Below are 18,701 nucleotides of genomic sequence, written 5' to 3'. Positions count from 1 at the left end.
AATATTTTTTATTATTTTATTCAGAACAACTAATTCATTCCACCAAATATTTTTAACATAATAATTAAATATCATTAATATCTAAATAATAATTTCTATATAAATACACATTAGAAATATTAACGAATTAAAAATTTTAACTAAATATATTAAGAATTATTAAAATATTTAATTTTATTTATTTTAATATTTAAACTTATTATTTATTTTATGATTTTTAATTTTATTTTAAATCATTAAACTTCATTAATAATTACAATCACACATAAAAATAATCTGAAGATAAATTACGAGAATACAAAAAATATTAAAATGATGCTCACAAAATAGAAACTAAACATAAATGAGTAAGTTTTAATTAATCGAATTACTATATAAATCCCATAAATGGTCAATTAGTGCATCTCGTAATGCGATGTGAGCCTCTCTATCTCTTACTTTTTTATATCAAGCAAGAAATTCTTGAAATCTTATATTTTGATCTGAAACCACTTCCACATTCGGAGTCGGAGCTTCCATCGCATCTTGTATTGGTGTATCCAAGTCACGCTCATCCTCGATGATCATGTTGTGCATTATAATACATGCAGTTATTATATCATGCAACAGTTGCTTCTGCCAAGCACGTGCTGGAGATGCTACAATTGCAAATTGTGATTGAAGTACTCCAAATGCGCGTTCAACGTCTTTTCTACACGATTCTTGTTTCATTGAAAAATATTTTTTTTTTGGGACCACGTGGATCATGAATAGTTTGCACAAGAGTTGACCATTTAGGATATATACCATCAGCTAAGTAATATCCTAGATGATACTTTTTTCCCCCAATAAAGTAGTTTGCCGGGGGAGCGATGCCTTGTGCAAGATTTGAAAATAGATTGGATGCCTCGAGAACATTAATGTCATTGTTAGACCCCGGCATAGAAAAACATGCATGCCATATCCATAGATCATAATCAGAAACTGCTTCTAAAATAATGGTCAGAGAACCACTATGGCCTGCATATTGTCCTGCCCATGATGTTGGACAATTTTTTCATCTCCAATGCATACAATCCAAGCTTCCCAACATTCCAGGAAATCCACGTTTTTCACTAATACGCAGTAGTCTATCAATATTAGTGGGGGTAGGTGACCTTAGGTATCGCTCTGCAAACACCTCTACAATATCTCGAGAAAAACGTTGAAGACATTGAATTGTAGTTGATTCTCCTATCTTAATATATTCATTAGCAGCATCCGCAGGTGTACCGTATGCCAACATCCGCATTGCAGCTGTAATGTTTTTATTAGTAGAGAGTCCAATTCGACCAAGACCATTTACCCATTGTGTGAAATAGTGATCGTGATTCTTCACAGCATCAGCAATACGAGAAAAAGGCATCGTGACATTCGAAAACATAAACATTACTTCATTTTATCTTGGATTCTAGCGAAATAATCGTTGAATAGATTACGATCAGTCATTTCTCTATCACGTCAAATTACGATATGCCCGGGAATCGACCCTCCATGTTTGACTTCAAATTCATATTGCTCAGCATATGAAGCTGCTAAAATTGTGTTATTGGTGGCTAGGCTCCCTTATAAATTTTCTGTTTCATTAATGGGCTCAATGTGATCTTGTATATGTGAATCAATTTCATCAGATGAGCTGGATGATGCTGAATGAAAAAAATGGAAATTTTTAAAATTCATGTTGTATATTGATAGTTGAAAATTGGTACGTATGACATCCAACTCTCTGTATGATTTACATATATAGCAAAACTAAAGCTATTAACATTATCTTCATCAATAATCCAATCCGATTTATACACCGTCATATTGGATTTCATTTAATCGAAACCGTGTGATCTTTATCTTATATCCAATAAATCTTTTACATTGTCAGAGCACATTGAAGTTGTTGTTGCATGGATACCAATGCCACTCCAATTATGTTTTTCTCTTTTTTATATATATAAAAATATTTTTTAATATATTCTTTATATTAAAATATTATTAAAAATTTATAATATAATTATTTAATATTATATAATAATGTACACAAAAATATGTGTAGCAATAAATTTATAATATAATTATATATAAATTAAAATTATTTCATAAATATTTATTTATTTATTTATATCTTTATCCTATATCCAAAAAATCTGATCATATATATTAACCGTTGGATTAGATTTCATGTAGATAGAAATCATAGGATCTTTATCTTATATTTCGGAAATCTGATCTGATTTATACACCTTCTGATTAGATTACATTCAATCACAACCATCAACTTCATATCATCTTGCTTCAATAAATTGATACGACCTAATTTATTTTCGATTCACCATTTCCATTTCTTATCTCTTAACATATTTTACTTTCAATGGCTACGAATGCACGATCTGCTTCTTATTCATTTCAAGAAGATATACACCTTTGTCATGTTTATCATGACATTTTCGAAGATCCTATCATAGGCATAAACCAATCGCGAAATCAATTCTGGGATCGTGTCGAGCAAAGCTACAACAATTCCAGAGCACCCGACATTACAGAAGTTCGCAACAAAATATCTGTGCAATCTCGTATGGGGTTCATATTATCAACAATTAGTAAATTAAGAGCATGCATCCAACAAGTTGAACTACTCCATCCAAGCGGTGCTTCAGAAATGGATATTGTGAGTTTTATGTCATGGCATTTCTACACTTATATATTACTATAATTACTTTATTATATTTATCTTTACTTTAATTTCATGTATAGATAATCTGTGCGAAAGAGTTAATGAAACAGGATGCTAATTTCAAGAAAGATTTTAAGTATTATGAAAGATATGGAGAAATTTACAGCTTCACCTAACCCGTCACGGACACCAATTCGAAGAGTTATTGAATTTTTCGAATCTCCACAATCAGACACAAAAGCAACAGATTCCCCCAAACAGCGTCCACTCGATTATCAACATCTCAGATTAACTTAAGTGATGAAAATAGTGGTGGTAGTTCATCACAGCGACCACTTGGAGTGAAAAAATCCAAATTGAAAAAGAAAAAAGATGAATATATGTCACAAACAATTGAATCAATGAAAGTAGGACAAGAAAAAATTCTTAAGATTTTCCAACATGGAAATGCTTATCGTAAACAAAACAATGAATTACAACTGAAACGAATGCAGCAAACTGAACAAAAATTGGAACAAAATGAAACAAAAATAGAACAAAATCGACAAATGTTGGATCTGACCCAGTTTCAAGAAGAAAACAAAATTTTAGTAATAGATCTCAACTCTATTCAAGATCGATCTTTGCGTGAAAACTTTCTGGTCGAGCAATCAAGAATTTTGAGTGAGAGGGAAGAAAGGAAACATGCACGTGATAGTCTCAACTATGGTAAATATTTTGGAGACATTGGAGAATCCGGATCCAGCTTACCGCCTTTTTAAAGTTTCATTAATGCTTGTCATCCAATGTATTTTGTTGTATTGTGGTGTGATTTTTAATAATTTGTTGTTTATTATCTTGTTTAAGTTTATGTTGTATCGTTATCTTTGATTTTAAGTGTTGGTTAGTTTATTTTATTTTATGTTATATTGTATTATGATTTTCGAAAATTTAATGTTTTGTTATGTTTGTTTATTTCATTTTTATCATTATCTTTGATTTTCAATAAATTTAGTTTTTGTAATCTTAATTTTTTTTTCTCAAAATTGTATTTTTCTATTCGATATTAATTAATTAAATTAAAGTTACATAATTTACAGAATTAAAATTATTATTAAAATACATTACACATAAAAAATAATATTAAAAACAATTATATATAACATTCATAATTATCAAATCAAACTTTTATTATTTTATTCAACTAATAATATAATTCAAAACTTAAATTTAATTATTTATTACCAAATAAATTTTTTAACTAATTTATTTCATAAAATATTTATAAAGACAATAATTTATATATTTATTAATTAATGATGTATTATAAAAGAATAATTAAGTAATGTGGTTATCTATTAACAATTTTTTTAAAAAAAATTAATTATTCATTTATTAAAAATATGATAAGATTATTCAAATTTTAAATCAAAATATCTTATAATTAATAATTACAACAAATAAAATGTAATGGTAAAGGCATAGAAATTAAAAAAAAGGTATAAATTAAAAGAAGAACAAACCAGATTATGTTTTTTAAAGAAAAAAAAAGGAAAATAAAAAGAAGAAAAATCTTACGCTATTGCAACAGTGTTGCACCAAATTTGGTGCAACACTGTTGCAATATGCCAACCTAGCGCTAGAAATAGCGCTAGGATGGAGAAGAAACCCAACACTATGTTAATGTTTTACGCCAACATAATGTTGGGCTGGAGATGCTTTAAGATCATCTCCAACCCCTTACGCTATCTTGGTGTAACACTAATTTTGGGATAGAGTAATTCCTACACTAAATACAAAAACCATCTCCAACTCATTCACTCTAAACTCGGAATATTTTCTATTATTTTATTCACAACAACTATTTTATTCCACCAAATATTTTTAACATAATTATTAAATATCATTAATATCTAAATAATAATTTCTATATAAATACTCATTAGAAATGTTAACGAATTAAAAAATTTAACTAAATATATTTTAAGAATTATTAAAATATTTAATTTTATTTATTTTAATATTTAAACTTATTATTTATTTTATGATTTTTAATTTTATTTTAAATCATTAAACTTCATTAATAATTACAATCACACATAAAAATAATTTGAAGATAAATTATTAGAATACAAAAAATATTAAAATGATGCTCTCAAAATAGAAACTAACCACAAATGAGTAAGTTTTAATTAACCTAATTACTATATAAATCTCATAAATGGTCAATTAGTGCATCTCGTAGTGCGAAGTGAGCCCCTCTATACCTTACTTTTTTATATCGAGTAAAAAATTCTTGAAATCCTATATTTTGATCTGTAACCACTTCAACATTCGGAGTCGGTGCTTCCATCGCATTTTGTATTGGTGTATCCAAGTCACGCTCATCCTCGATGATCATGTTGTGCATTATAATACATGCAGTAAATATATCATGCAACAGTTTCTTCTGTCAAGCACGTTCCAGAGATGCTACAATTGCAAATCGTGATTGAAGTACTCCAAATACGCGTTCAACGTCTTTTCTACACGATTCTTGTTTCATTGCAAAAAAAAAATTTTGAGACCACGTGGATCATAAATAGTTTGCACAAGAGTTGACCATTTAGGATATATATCATGAGCTAAGTAATATCCTTGATTGTACTCTTTTCCCCCAATAAAGTAGTTTGCCGGAGGAGCGATGCCTTGTGCAAGATTTGAAAATAGATTGGATTCCTCGAGAACATTAATGTCATTGTTAGACCCCGGCATACCAAAATATTCATGCCATATCCATAGATCATAATCAGCAACTGCTTCTAAAATAATGGTCGGAGAACCACTACGGCCCGCATATTGTCCTACCCATGATGTTGGACAATTTTTCCATCTCCAATGCATACAATCCAGGCTTCCCAACATTTCAGGAAATCCACGTTTTTCACCAATACGCAGTAGTCTATCAATATTAGTGGGGGTAGGTGACCTTAGGTATCGCTCTGCAAACACCTCTACAATATCTCGAGAAAAACGTTCAAGCCATTGAATTGTAGTTGATTATCCTATCTTAATATATTCATCAGCAGCATCCGCAGGTGTACCGTATGCCAACATCCGCATTGCAGCTATAATGTTTTGATTAGTAGAGAGTCCAATTCGACCAAGACCATCTACCCGTTGTGTGAAATAGCGATCGTGATTCTTCACAGCTTCAGCAATACGAGAAAAAAGCCTCGTGACATTCGAAAACGTCTTCGAAACATTACTTCATTGTATCTTGGATTCTCAGCGAAATAATCGTTGAATAGATTACGATCAGCCAATTCTCTATCACGTTGAATTACGATATGCCTGGGAATTGACCCTCCATGTTTGATTCAGATTCATATTGCTCAGCATATGAAGTTGCTAAAATTGTGTTATTGGTGGCTAGGCTCCCTAATAAATTTTTTGTTTCATTAATGAACTCAAAGTGATCTTGCATATGTGAATCAAATTCATCAGATGAGCTGGATGATGCTGAATGAAAAAAATGGAAATTTTTAAAATTCATGATGTATATTGATAGTTATAAATTGGTACGTATAACATCCAACTCTCTGTATGATTTACATATATAGAAAAACTAAAGCTAGTAACATTATCTTTATCAATAATCCAATCCGATTTATACACCGTCAGATTAGATTTCATTAATCAAAACAGTGTGATCTTTATCTTATATCCAATAAATCTTTTACATTATCAGAGCACATTGAAGTTGTTGTTGCGTGGGTACCAATGTCACTCCAATTATGTCTTTCTCTTTTTTATATATATAAAAATATTTTTTTAATATATGATTTATATTAAAAATTTATAATATAAATATTTAATATTATATAGTAATGTACACAACAATACGTGTAGCAATAAATTTATAATAATTATATATAAATTAAAATTATTTCATAAACATTTATTTATTTATATATCTTTATCCAATATCCAAAAAATCTGATCATATATATTAACCGTCGGATTAGATTTCATGTAGATAGAAACCATAGGATCTTTATCTTATATTTCGAAAATCTGATCTGATTTATATACCGTATGATTAGATTACATTCAATCACAACCATCAACTTCATATCATCTAGTTTCAATAAATTGATACGGCCTAATTTATTTTCGATTCACCATTTCCATTTCTTATCTCCCAACATATTTTACTTTCAATGGATACGAATTCACGATATGCTTCATATTCATATCAAGAAGATATACACCTTTGTCATGTTTATCTTTACATTTTCCAAGATCCTATCATAGGCATAAACCTATCGCAAAATCAATTCTGGGATCGTGTCGAGCAAAGATACAACATTCCAGAGCACCCGACATTACAAAAGTTCGTAACAAAAGATCTGTGCAATCTCGTATGGGTTTAATATTGTCGGCAATTAGTAAATTAAGAGCCTGCATCCAACAAGTTGAACTACTCCATCCAAGCAGTGCTTCAGAAATAGATGTTGTGAGTTTTGTGTCATGGCATTTCTACACTTATATATTACTATAATTACTTTATTATATTTATCTTTACTTTAATTTTATGTATAGATAATCCATGTGAAAGAGTTAATGAAACATGTGACGACCCGAGTTCTAATCTCTCATTTAATCAAATCATCATAATTAATAGTCAAAGAATCAAAGACTAAACAAAGTAAAAAAAAAAAAATTTAATCAAATCATCATAATTAATAGTCAAGGAATCAAAGACTAAACAAAGTAAAAAAAAAAAAAAAAAATTTTTTTTTAAGAATTGAGCACCTCGCTCGATCGGTGAAAAGCTACCGATCGAGCGAGCCTACAGCTCAAACTCTCGGGTTGAACAAAATGTGGCCTCGCTCGATCTGCAACAATTCACCGATCAAGCGAGCCACAATCTTTGAGTTTTCTGTCCCTGCAATAATGGCCTCGCTCGATCCGTGATAATTCACCGATCGAGCGAGAGCATTTTCCAAAAAAAGAACAGAAGAACTTTTGCTGTCAAAAACGAGTTTCTTCATGCATTTTTTATCCAATATCAACTCATACAAAACCTATTCAAATATCATAAGCCAACATGCATTCTCACATGATAAAGTTGATAGAATTGAATCATCAAAATGCCTTAAAATCATCTCAATATAAACACATGAACCATAGAAGATTCATTATGATAGTAAAAACATTAAGCTACAACAACATGTTGTCTCAAGGATTTACACATCTTTCTAAATCCTATATACATAAACAAGACAACAACTTATTATCAACAAATCTTGGTACAAGTAGCTATATCATGTTCATGTGTTTGGACTCAACACTATCATTGACAGCACAAGAAACCATCTATACTCGGATCATCACGCTATTCTCTCATCTCCTTGTTCTTCATGTTCGCTTTTGCCCTGTTCCAATCCCGCCTATTGCCATGACACATACAACACAACAATAGCCGGATAACTCCGGTGAGAAATAGATTTCCCAGTAAAAGCAACTAAACATGCATATTAAACATATATCAAACTCATGATATAAAAGATCATAACTTCCATGCATGTTTTAAAACAAGGTTCATCTCTTATCTCGTCGGTTGGGATCCCGAGAAGAAGATATCATAGCTAACCACCGACTCTTCCAATCGAGGTGGGGCTACTTATCTTACTTCTCTAGACTTTGAAGCCACTACATATGCATTTCAGACGCTAGGCTATGTCAACCACCCAGGCCATACATATATAATCCCTCAAATCGTCTATTCGAACGTTTCCGTTTATTTAAAAATCAAAGAATAAGTCTTTCAAGATGAATGCAATATATATCATCACAAGAGCATTCATTAACATCTAATACTCATTCAATAAATCATAGAAGAGCATAGAAAAGCAATTAAGCAAATAAGTATGTGATTTAGGGAAATCTATACAAACCATCTCGAGTTATAATCCCATTCAAGTAGTAGTCCACTTTTACCTTTCAAATGTGAGGTTTAGGATGTCTTCTAGCTTGTCAAAATCTATACAAGTATCAACCATAAGTCTTAACTCAAAATCTGCTCAAAACCATACAACTTGAATGTAGAATAGCTTCAAACCTTGTTCCTTCTTCTATCAGTTTCGAAGTCGACGTTCTCGAGTTTACGTGCCCTGTTTATGCGCTGAAATCACAGCATACAAACCAAGGAATCATCAGCTAATAACCCAACAACATCTTAGTCCAAGAAACAATAGCAAATCACTTCAAATCTTATGTTCGACAGCATATCAGTATAACTCGGCAATCCCGAACGCAACTATAATCAATCTAACATTCACATAAGCTGTATAGGATTCAAAACAGCATAATCCTCAACATATCAGCAATCATATACATCGAATAATAGCTGGGAAATCATAAGAACATGATACAACAATCATTCCTCAACCCAACTTCAATAAAACAAGGTATAGAAGCTCATCAACACCATTCCATACACAAATCTGATGTCTGTCAATTTCGAATTCCCAAAACCTGATGAACTAAGAGAAAATTACATCAATTCAAAGGTCTCGTTGTGAGGATTCCAGAACATCTTTCGGAATCGAAATCGGATAACCGGATCAAAAGATATCTCAATTTGAAGATGAAGAATGAACTTGGTTTCTTTGTTCTTGCACTCTCGTTTTCTTCCTCTGATTTTCTGATAGAAGTTGATGAATCACACGTGAATAAGCTTAGGAATAACAAGTGTCCAGCTCAAAATAAATATTTTGCACTTTGGCCCCTCAAGTTATCAATAATTGCAATTCAGTCCTCAATTTCTTATTTCATTCAATTTCAATCCTAAATAATTTAAGAATGTTAGAATTTAAATCAAAACTCCAAATATTCCCAAATTAAATATTCTCGGATTAAAATTAAATAATTTCTGGCGTTACAATTCTCCCCCACTAAGACTCGATTTCGTCCTCGAAATCTCAAGTAGTTTCAACAGATCATATAATAGGAAGAACAGAAAGACTAAAGGAGACTCACATCATTGAAACATCTCTGGAAATCACTGTCGCATATCTGATTTTGTCTCCCAAGTAGCTTCATCAATACCATGACGACTCCACTGAACTTTCACAAGCGGAATAGTCTTCGTTCGAAGTTGCTTCTCCTTACGATCAAGAATCTGAATTGGCTTTTCGAAATAACTCAAAGTCTCGTCGAGTTCAGCCTCATCAGATTGAAGCACATGAGATTCATCAGCAAGATATTTTCGAAGCATCGATACATGAAAGACATCATGTATTCCAGATAAAGCCGGAGGAAGAGCTAATCGATAGGCAAGATTGCCTATTTTCTCCAGAATTTCATACGGACCAATGTAGCATAGAGACAACTTCCCTCGCTTGCCAAATCGTACGGTGCCTTTGAACGGAGAAATCTTCAGAAATACACGATCCCCCTGTTCAAAAGACAAAGGTCGACGTCGAATATTGGCATACTTCGCTTGTCTGTCCTGAGCTGTCTTCATTCTTTTCTGAATAAGCTTCACTTGTTTTGTCATATCTCGAATCATATCAGGCCCAATGTCAGGTACTTCAGAGATATCATCCCAATAAAGAGGAGATCGACATTTTCTACCATACAGAGCTTCAAACGGAGCCATCTTAATATTCGATTGATAACTGTTGTTGTACGAGAATTCACAAAGTGGTAGTGATTCTTGCCAACTAGTGCCAAAATCAAGCACTACAGCTCTCAACATGTCCTCCAATGTCTGAATGGTACGCTCAGACTGTCCGTCTGTTTGTGGATGATAGGATGTGCTCAAATGTAGCTTAGTACCTAAAGCACTCTGTAAACTGTGCCAGAAGTGAGATGTAAATCGAGGATCGCGATCTGATACAATAGACTTCGGCACTCCATGTAATCTGACAACTTCTCGGACATAAATCTCTGCCATCTGATCGTGTCGATGTCATACGATATGGAATAAAACATGCTGACTTCGTTAATCTGTCGATAATCACCCAGATAGCATCACAACCTCTGGAAGATCGAGGTAACTTCGTCACGAAGTCCATGGAAATATGATCTCATTTCCATTCTGGCATTGATAAACTCTGTAACAAACCAGGCGGTTTCTTCCTTTCAGTCTTCACCTGTTGGCAATTAAGACATCGAGACACAAAATCAGTAATATCAGACTTCATTGATTTCCACCAATATCGAGTCTTCAGATCATTGTACATCTTCCTCCCTCCAGGATGAATGCTATATCGACTACAATGCGCCTCTGTCAGTAGTTTTTGTCTCACATCAGAAATATCAGTCACTACAAGGCGATTATGAACATAAAGAAGATCATCTCGAACCTGATATTCAGACACATGCCCTGATCGGACTTTCTCAATCGAATTCTGCACATTCTGATCAAGTTTCTGAACTTCTCTGATTCTCAAAAGTAACTCTGGTTCAACTTGAATTTGATAAAGTCGCAGAGGCTGATAATTCGTATCAAATACCAATCCAGAAAGACAACAGTTTTCAATCAAATTTGATACACCAATCTTCGATAAGGACAAGGAACATACCTTTCGACTCAATGCATCAGCTGCTGCATTCGATTTCCCCGGATAGTATCTAATCTCACAATCAAAATCTTTCAGCAAATCAAGCCATCTCCGCTGTCTCATATTCAATTCTGACTGTGAAAACAAATATTTCAGACTCTTGTGATCAGAATAGATTTCAAACTGTTCCCCGTACAGATAATGTCGCCAAATCTTCAAAGCAAATACAATGGCGGCCAATTCAAGATCATGAATCGGATATCTGGTCTCGTGAGGCTTCAATTGTCTCGAGGCATAAGCAATCACATGCCCTCGCTGCATCAAAACACACCCCAAACCTCGATGAGATGCATCACAATAAACAGTAAAACCACCAGTACCTGAAGGAATCGTCAAGACTGGTGCACTGGTCAGTCGTTTCTTCAACTCAAGAAAACTGGATTCACAAGCTTCAGACCAGATGAATGGAGCATTTTTCTGAGTCAACTGAGTAATCGGCTTCGCAATACTGGAAAAATCTTTAATGAATCGACGATAATACCCAGCCAAACCCATGAAACTACGTATCTCAGGAACAGATGTTGGTCTCGACCAACTGATCACTGCCTCGACTTTACTTGGATCAACAGCTATACCATTTCCGGATATAATATGTCCAAGAAAAACAACCTGTTTCAGCCAAAACTCACATTTCGACAGTTTAGCATACAGTTTCTCAGCTCTTAAAGTCTTCAACACAGTTCTCAAATGCTCAGAATGATCAATCAAATTCTTTGAATATATCATAATATCATCAATAAAAATAATCACGAAGTCATCGAGATATTTCTGAAACACTCGGTTCATTAAACCCATAAACACAGCTGGAGCATTCGTCAGACCAAACGGCATAACTATAAACTCATAGTGACCATACCTGGTTCTGAAAGCGGTTTTCGGAATATCAGAATCCTTAACTCTCAGCTGATGGTATCCAGATCTCAGATCGATCTTGGAATACACAGAAGAACCCTGCAACTGGTCAAATAAATCATCAATACGAGGCAAAGGGTATTTGTTCTTTACCGTTGCCTTGTTCAGTTGCCGATAGTCAATGCACAATCTCATTGAAACGTCTTTCTTTCTGACAAACAGTACTGGAGCACCCCAAGGAGAAACACTGGGTCGAATGTATCCCTTGGCCAGTAAATCTTCCAACTGCTCTTTCAACTATTTTAATTCAACTGGTGCCATTCGATAAGGTGCTTTCGAAATCGGTGTTGTACCTGGCATCAGTTCTATGTTAAAATCAATCTCACGGTACAGAGGTAGTCCTGGAATCTCATCAGAAAAAATGTCCGCAAATTCACTAACCACTGGCAAGTCAGCCAGGTTCGGACTAGCTTTCAAAACATCAACTGCATAAACAATAAATCCCTCCGCTCCTTTCTGCAAAAGTCGGGTTATGGATAATACAGAAATCAGAGGAATCTTAGCACGAGAACCATTACCATAAAACTTCTATTCTCCAGCCATCTCAGGTCTGAACCTCACCACTTTCTGAAAACAGTCCACTGTAGCTCTGTACTTGGTTAGCATATCAATTCCGATAATGCAGTCAAAATCAGACAAACCAAGCACAATACAATCTATCTCTATTTCATTACCGTCGTACTGTAATTAACAATCCTTAACTGTCTGAATTGATATAAGACCTCTCCCCAAAGGAGAAGAGACAGATACAACAACAAGTAAAGATTCAGCAGGCAAAGCATGTAATGACACAAATCGTTCAGAGATAAATGTATGGGATGCACCTGTATCTATCAATACATAGGCAGGATAACCATAAAGAGAACAGTTACCTGCAATAACATCATCCGGTGCTCCCTGTGCCTGTTCCTCTATCAGTGCAAAGACATGAGCCTGTTGTCTCAAAGGCTGGCTACCTGTCTGACTCCCTCCTGGCCTTGGTTGTTGCTGTGGGTGTGGTGGTTGGAAGGAATGGACAGATGAGGCTTGCCTTGCAGGTTGAGCCACTGATCGTGATGACTCTGTACCTCGTGACTGTCCGGAACCTCTCTGAGGACACACTCTCGCAAAATGTCCTAGCTGATGGCATATATGGCAACTCCCAAATACGCCTCGGCACTGATCAGTCGGATGACTTCCACCACAACTGTTACAAACCATGCCAGACTTTGGTTTCGACCCACTCGAACTCGAAGAACTGCTCCCAGATCTCTTAAACTGCTTTCCTCGAGCTTGCCAAAATTTCTTCTTGCCACTGCTACTGCCACCACTTTCAAACCGAGGAGGTTGTTGTGAGATTGAAGCTGAAGATTGTGGCTGTCTCGGAGGTTGAACAGAATACAAAGCTCCTCGCTGTTGTATCAAACCAGCTTCTGCTCCTTTGGTACTGTTCAAGGCATCAGCAAATGTATTTGGTCGCCTTGTGTTCACCAAAGTAAATACCTCTGGATTCAGTCCATTAATGAACTGATCAGCCATAGCCTCATCACTGTCAGCAACGTGTGGAGCAAAACGTAGCAATGTAGAGAATTTTGCAACATAGTCTTCAATATTCAAATTTCCCTGCTTCAAATTAGCAAACTCTGCACCCTTATCTTTGCGGTAAGACACCGAAAAGAATCGTTGATAGAATTAAGTTTTGAAGACTGTCCAGGTGAATACTGTTCCTCTACGCTCCAGAGCCTTCTTAGTCGTGAACCACCAGCTCTTCGCAACCTCATGCAATTGGTGCCCAATTAGTCTGACTCTCCGCTCATCACCATAATCGAGTGAATCAAACAACATCTCCATATCATCAAGCCATCCCTCACATTCGATTGCATTCTCAGTACCCTTCAGTGTAGGCGGATGGTATGATTGAAAACATTTGAGCAGTGTTTCCATCGGAGTAGCTGACATATCAGTCATATCTCGAGAAGTACTTCCCTGTTCATTACTCAGAATTGCAGTAGTTTGAGGCACTATCGGAGGTACTACTATTTGTTCTGGCAGAGGATGCACTGTCTGCTCTGGCCTAGGAGTAGGAACCTGTGGTCTGAGAGGAGGTCGGCCTGGTCGTCGAGACATATCTGATTATCAAAAGGGTTAGGATACCAGAATCATCAAATCTATTTCAGTCCTCCTCTGATCATCTTACCTCTGATCAATACTCGGTTCTGATTCAATCGTAAATAAATAATCGAGGTATTCAGATAACACATGCTTCCAATCGACTCAGATAATCAGGTAGCATGTCGTAAACAACAGATCACATGCTTGTATCATGTCAGATAGTGCAATAAGCATGCATCTTTAATCATTATAAATCAAACTTTCAAATAAAATAAATACAACATCATGTAATAAAATACTTGAAAGTATAACATGCTAGCATTTATACCATGTAAGTCAAGCATGTAATAAATCATAGCATAATAAACAAGTAAGGAAGAAGACTCGATCTACCCCACTCGCTATCTATCTTAGTCCAGAACTTTCTTGCTCTGATACCACTTGTTGTGATTACCCGAGTTCTAATCTCTCATTTAATCAAATCATCATAATTAATAGTCAAGGAATCAAAGATTAAACAAAGTAAAAAAAAAAAAAATTTAAGAATTGAGCACCTCGCTCGATCGGTGAAAAGCTACCGATCGAGCGAGCCTACAGCTCAAACTCTCGGGTTGAACAAAATGTGGCCTCGCTCGATCTGCAACAATTCACCGATTGAGCGAGCCACAATCTTCGAGTTTTTTGTCCCTGCAATAATGGCCTCGCTCGATCCGTGATAATTCACCGATCGAGCGAGAGCATTTTCCAGAAAAAGAACATAAGAACTTTTGCTGTCAAAAACGAGTTCCTTCATGCATTTTTTATCCAATATCAACTCATACAAAACCTATTAAAATATCATAAGCCAACATGCATTCTCACATGATAAAGTTGATAGAATTGAATCATCACAATGCCTTAAAATCATCTCAATATATACACATGAACCATAGAAGATTCATTATGATAGTAAAAACATTAAGCTACAACAACATGTTGTCTCAAGGATTTACACATCTTTCCAAATCCTATATACATAAACAAGACAACAACTTATTATCAACAAATCTTGGTACAAGTAGCTATATCATGTTCATGTGTTTGGACTCAACACTATCATTGACAGCACAAGAAACCATCTATACTCGGATCATCACGCTATTCTCTCATCCCCTTGTTCTTCATGTTCGCTTTTGCCTTGTTCCAATCCCGCCTATTGCCATGACACATACAACACAACAATAGCCGAATAACTCCGGTGAGAAATAGATTTCCCAGTAAAAGCAACTAAACATGCATATTAAACATATATCAAACTCATGATATAAAAGATCATAACTTCCATGCATGTTTTAAAACAAGGTTCATCTCTTATCTCGTCGGTTGGAATCCCGAGAAGAAGATATCATAGCTAACCACCGACTCTCCCAATCGAGGTGGGACTACTTATCTTACTTCTTTAGACTTTGAAGCCACTACATATGCATTTCAGACACTAGGCTACGTCAACCACCCAGGCCATACATATATAATCCCTCAAATCGTCTATTCGAACGTTTCCGTTCATTTCAAAATCAAAGAATAAGTCTTTCAAGATGAATGCAATATATATCATCACAAGAGCATTCATTAACATCTAATACTCATTCAATAAATCATAGAAGAGCATAGAAAAGCAATTAAGCAAATAAGTATGTGATTTAGGAAACTCGATACAAACCATCTCGAGTTATAATCCCATTCAAGTAGTAGTCCACTTTTACCTTTCAAATGTGAGGTTTAGGATGTCTTCTAGCTTGTCAAAATCTGTACAAGTATCAACCATAAGCCTTAACTCAAAATCTGCTCAAAACCATACAACTTGAATGTAGAATAGCTTCAAACCTTGTTCCTTCTTCTATCGGTTTCGAAGTCGACGTTCTCGAGTTTACGTGCCCTGTTTATGCGCTGAAATCACAGCATACAAACCAAGAAATCATCAGCTAATAACCCAACAACATCTTAGTCCAAGAAACAATAGCAAATCACTTCAAATCTTAAGTTTGACAGCATATCGGTATAACTCGGCAATCCCGAACGCAACTATAATCAATCTAACATTCACATCAGCTGTATAGGATTCAAAACAGCATAATCCTCAACATATCAGCAAGTATATACATCGAATAATAGCTGGGAAATCATAAGAACATGATACAACAATCATTCCTCAACCCAACTTCAATAAAACAAGGTATAGAAGCTCATCAACACCATTCCATACACAAATCTGATGTCTGTCAATTTCGAATTCCCAAACCCTGATGAACTAAGAGAAAACTTACATCAATTCGAAGGTCTCGTTGCAAGGATTCCAGAACATCTTTTGGAATCAAAATCGGATAACCGGATCAAAAGATATCTCAATTTGAAGATGAAGAATGAACTTGGTTTCTTTGCTCTTGCACTCTCGTTTTCTTCCTCTGATTTTCTGATAGAAGTTGATGAATCACACGTGAATAAGCTTAGGAATAACAAGTGTCCAGCTCAAAATAAGGATTTTGCACTTTGGCCCCTCAAGTTATCAATAATTGCAATTCAGTCCTCAATTTCTTATTTCATTCAATTTCAATCCTAAATAATTTAAGAATATTAGAATTTAAATCAAAACCCCAAATATTCCCAAATTAAATATTTTCAGATTAAAATTAAATAATTCCGGGCGTTACAAAACAGGATGCTAATTTCAAGAAAGGTTTTAAGTTTGATCATGTATGGAATATTATGAAAGACATGGAGAAATTTACAGCTTTACATAACATGTCACGGACATCAATTCAAAGAGGTATTGAATTTTTCAAATCTCCACAATCAGACACACAAGCAACAGATTCCCCCAAATCAGCGTCCCCTGGATTATCACCATTTGAGATTAACTTAAGTGATGAAAATAGTGGTGGTAGTTCATCACAGCAACCACTTGGAGTAAAAAAATTCAAATTGAAAAAAAAAAAGATGAATATATGTCACAAACAATTGAATCAATGAAATTAGGACAAGAAAAAATTCTCGAGATTATCCAACATGGAAATGCTTATCGTGAACAAAACAATGAATTACAACAGAAACGGATTCAGCAAAATGAACGAAAATTGGAACAAAATGAAACAAAAATAGAACAAAATCGACAAATGTTGGATCTGACACGGTTTCAAGAAGAAAACAAAATTTTAGTAATAGATCTCAACTCTATTCAAGATCGATCTTTGCGTGAAAACTTTCGGGCCGAACAATCTAGAATTTTGAATCAGAGGGAAGAAAGGAAACGTGCACGTGATAGTCTCAACTATGGCAAATATTTTGGAGACATTGGAGGATTCGGATCAGCTTACCGCCTTTTTAAAGTTTCATTAATGCTTGTCATCCAATGTATTTTTGTTGTAATGTGGTGTGATTTTTAATAATTTGTTGTTTATTATCTTATTTAAGTTTATGTTGTATCTTCATCTTTGATTTTAAGTGTTGGTTAGTTTATTTTATTTTATGTTGTATTGTATTATGATTTTCGAAAATTTAATGTTTTGTTATGTTTCTTTATTTTATTTTGTATCATTATCTTTGACTTTCAATAAATTTAGTGTTTGTAATCTTAATATTTTTTCTCAAAATTGTATTTTTCTATTTGATGTTAATTAATTAAATTAAAGTTACATAATTTAGAGAATTAATATTATTATTAAAATACATTACACATAAAAAATAATATTAAAAACAATTATATATAACATTCATAATTATCAAATTAAAATTTTATTATTTTATTAAACTAATAATATAATTCAAAACTTAAATTTACTTATTTATTACCAAATAAATTTTTTAACTAATTTATTTCACTAAATATTTATAAAGACAATAATTTATATATTTATTAATTAATATTGTATTATAAAAGAATAATTAAGTAATGTGGTTATCTATTAACAGTTTTTTTAAAAAAATTAATTATACATTTATTAAAAATATGATAAGATTATTCAAATTTTAAATCAAAATATCTTATAATTAATAATTACAACAAGTAAATTGTAATGGTAAAGGCATAGAAATTTAAAAAATGTATAAAATAAAAGAAGAATAAACCAGATTATGTTTTTTAAAGGAAAAAAAAAGGAAAAAAGAAAAAGAAAAAGCTTACGCTATTGCAACAGTGTTGCCCCAAATTTGACGCAACACTGTTGCAATACGCCAACCTAGCGCTAGAAATAACGCAAGGTTGGAGAAGAAACCCAAAACTATGTTGGCGTTAGTGTTGGGTTGGAGGTGCTCTAAGGTCATCTTCAACCCATTACGCTATCTTGGTGTAACACTAACTCAAAGATAGTGTAATTCCTACACCAAATACAAAAACCATCTTCAACCCCTTCACTCTAAACTCTACACTAAAAATAATATTCTCGAAA

General features: G+C 33.8%; 1 protein-coding gene across 1 annotated transcript; it reads right to left on the bottom strand.

Annotated features, from left to right (window-relative positions):
* Window positions 1-447: 447 nt before the first annotated feature.
* On the bottom strand, window positions 448-1,384 carry LOC140862693 (uncharacterized). Its single transcript, XM_073265725.1, has 2 exons — window positions 1,054-1,384; window positions 448-638 (listed from the first exon to the last, which is right to left on the bottom strand). The coding sequence occupies exons 1-2, from the start codon at window positions 1,382-1,384 to the stop codon at window positions 448-450; spliced, it is 522 nt and encodes a 173-aa protein (XP_073121826.1).
* Window positions 1,385-18,701: the final 17,317 nt, after the last annotated feature.

Source organism: Henckelia pumila, chromosome 4 (assembly GCF_033568475.1).
Source record: "Henckelia pumila isolate YLH828 chromosome 4, ASM3356847v2, whole genome shotgun sequence".
NCBI classification, from domain to species: Eukaryota; Viridiplantae; Streptophyta; class Magnoliopsida; order Lamiales; family Gesneriaceae; genus Henckelia; species Henckelia pumila.
Note: the sequence above shows the minus strand (reverse complement) of the source record. Positions and strands in the feature narration are given on the sequence as shown.

What these genes read in the sequence shown, in the direction of transcription:
- LOC140862693 (XM_073265725.1), bottom strand. Translation starts at nt 1,384, where the DNA reads ATGCCTTTTTCTCGTATTGCTGATGCTGTGAAGAATCACGATCACTAT. An exon ending in AATGTTGGGAAGCTTGGATT is followed by an intron (nt 639 to 1,053) that starts GTATGCATTGGA and finishes TTGCAATTGTAG; the next exon opens with CATCTCCAGCACGTGCTTGG.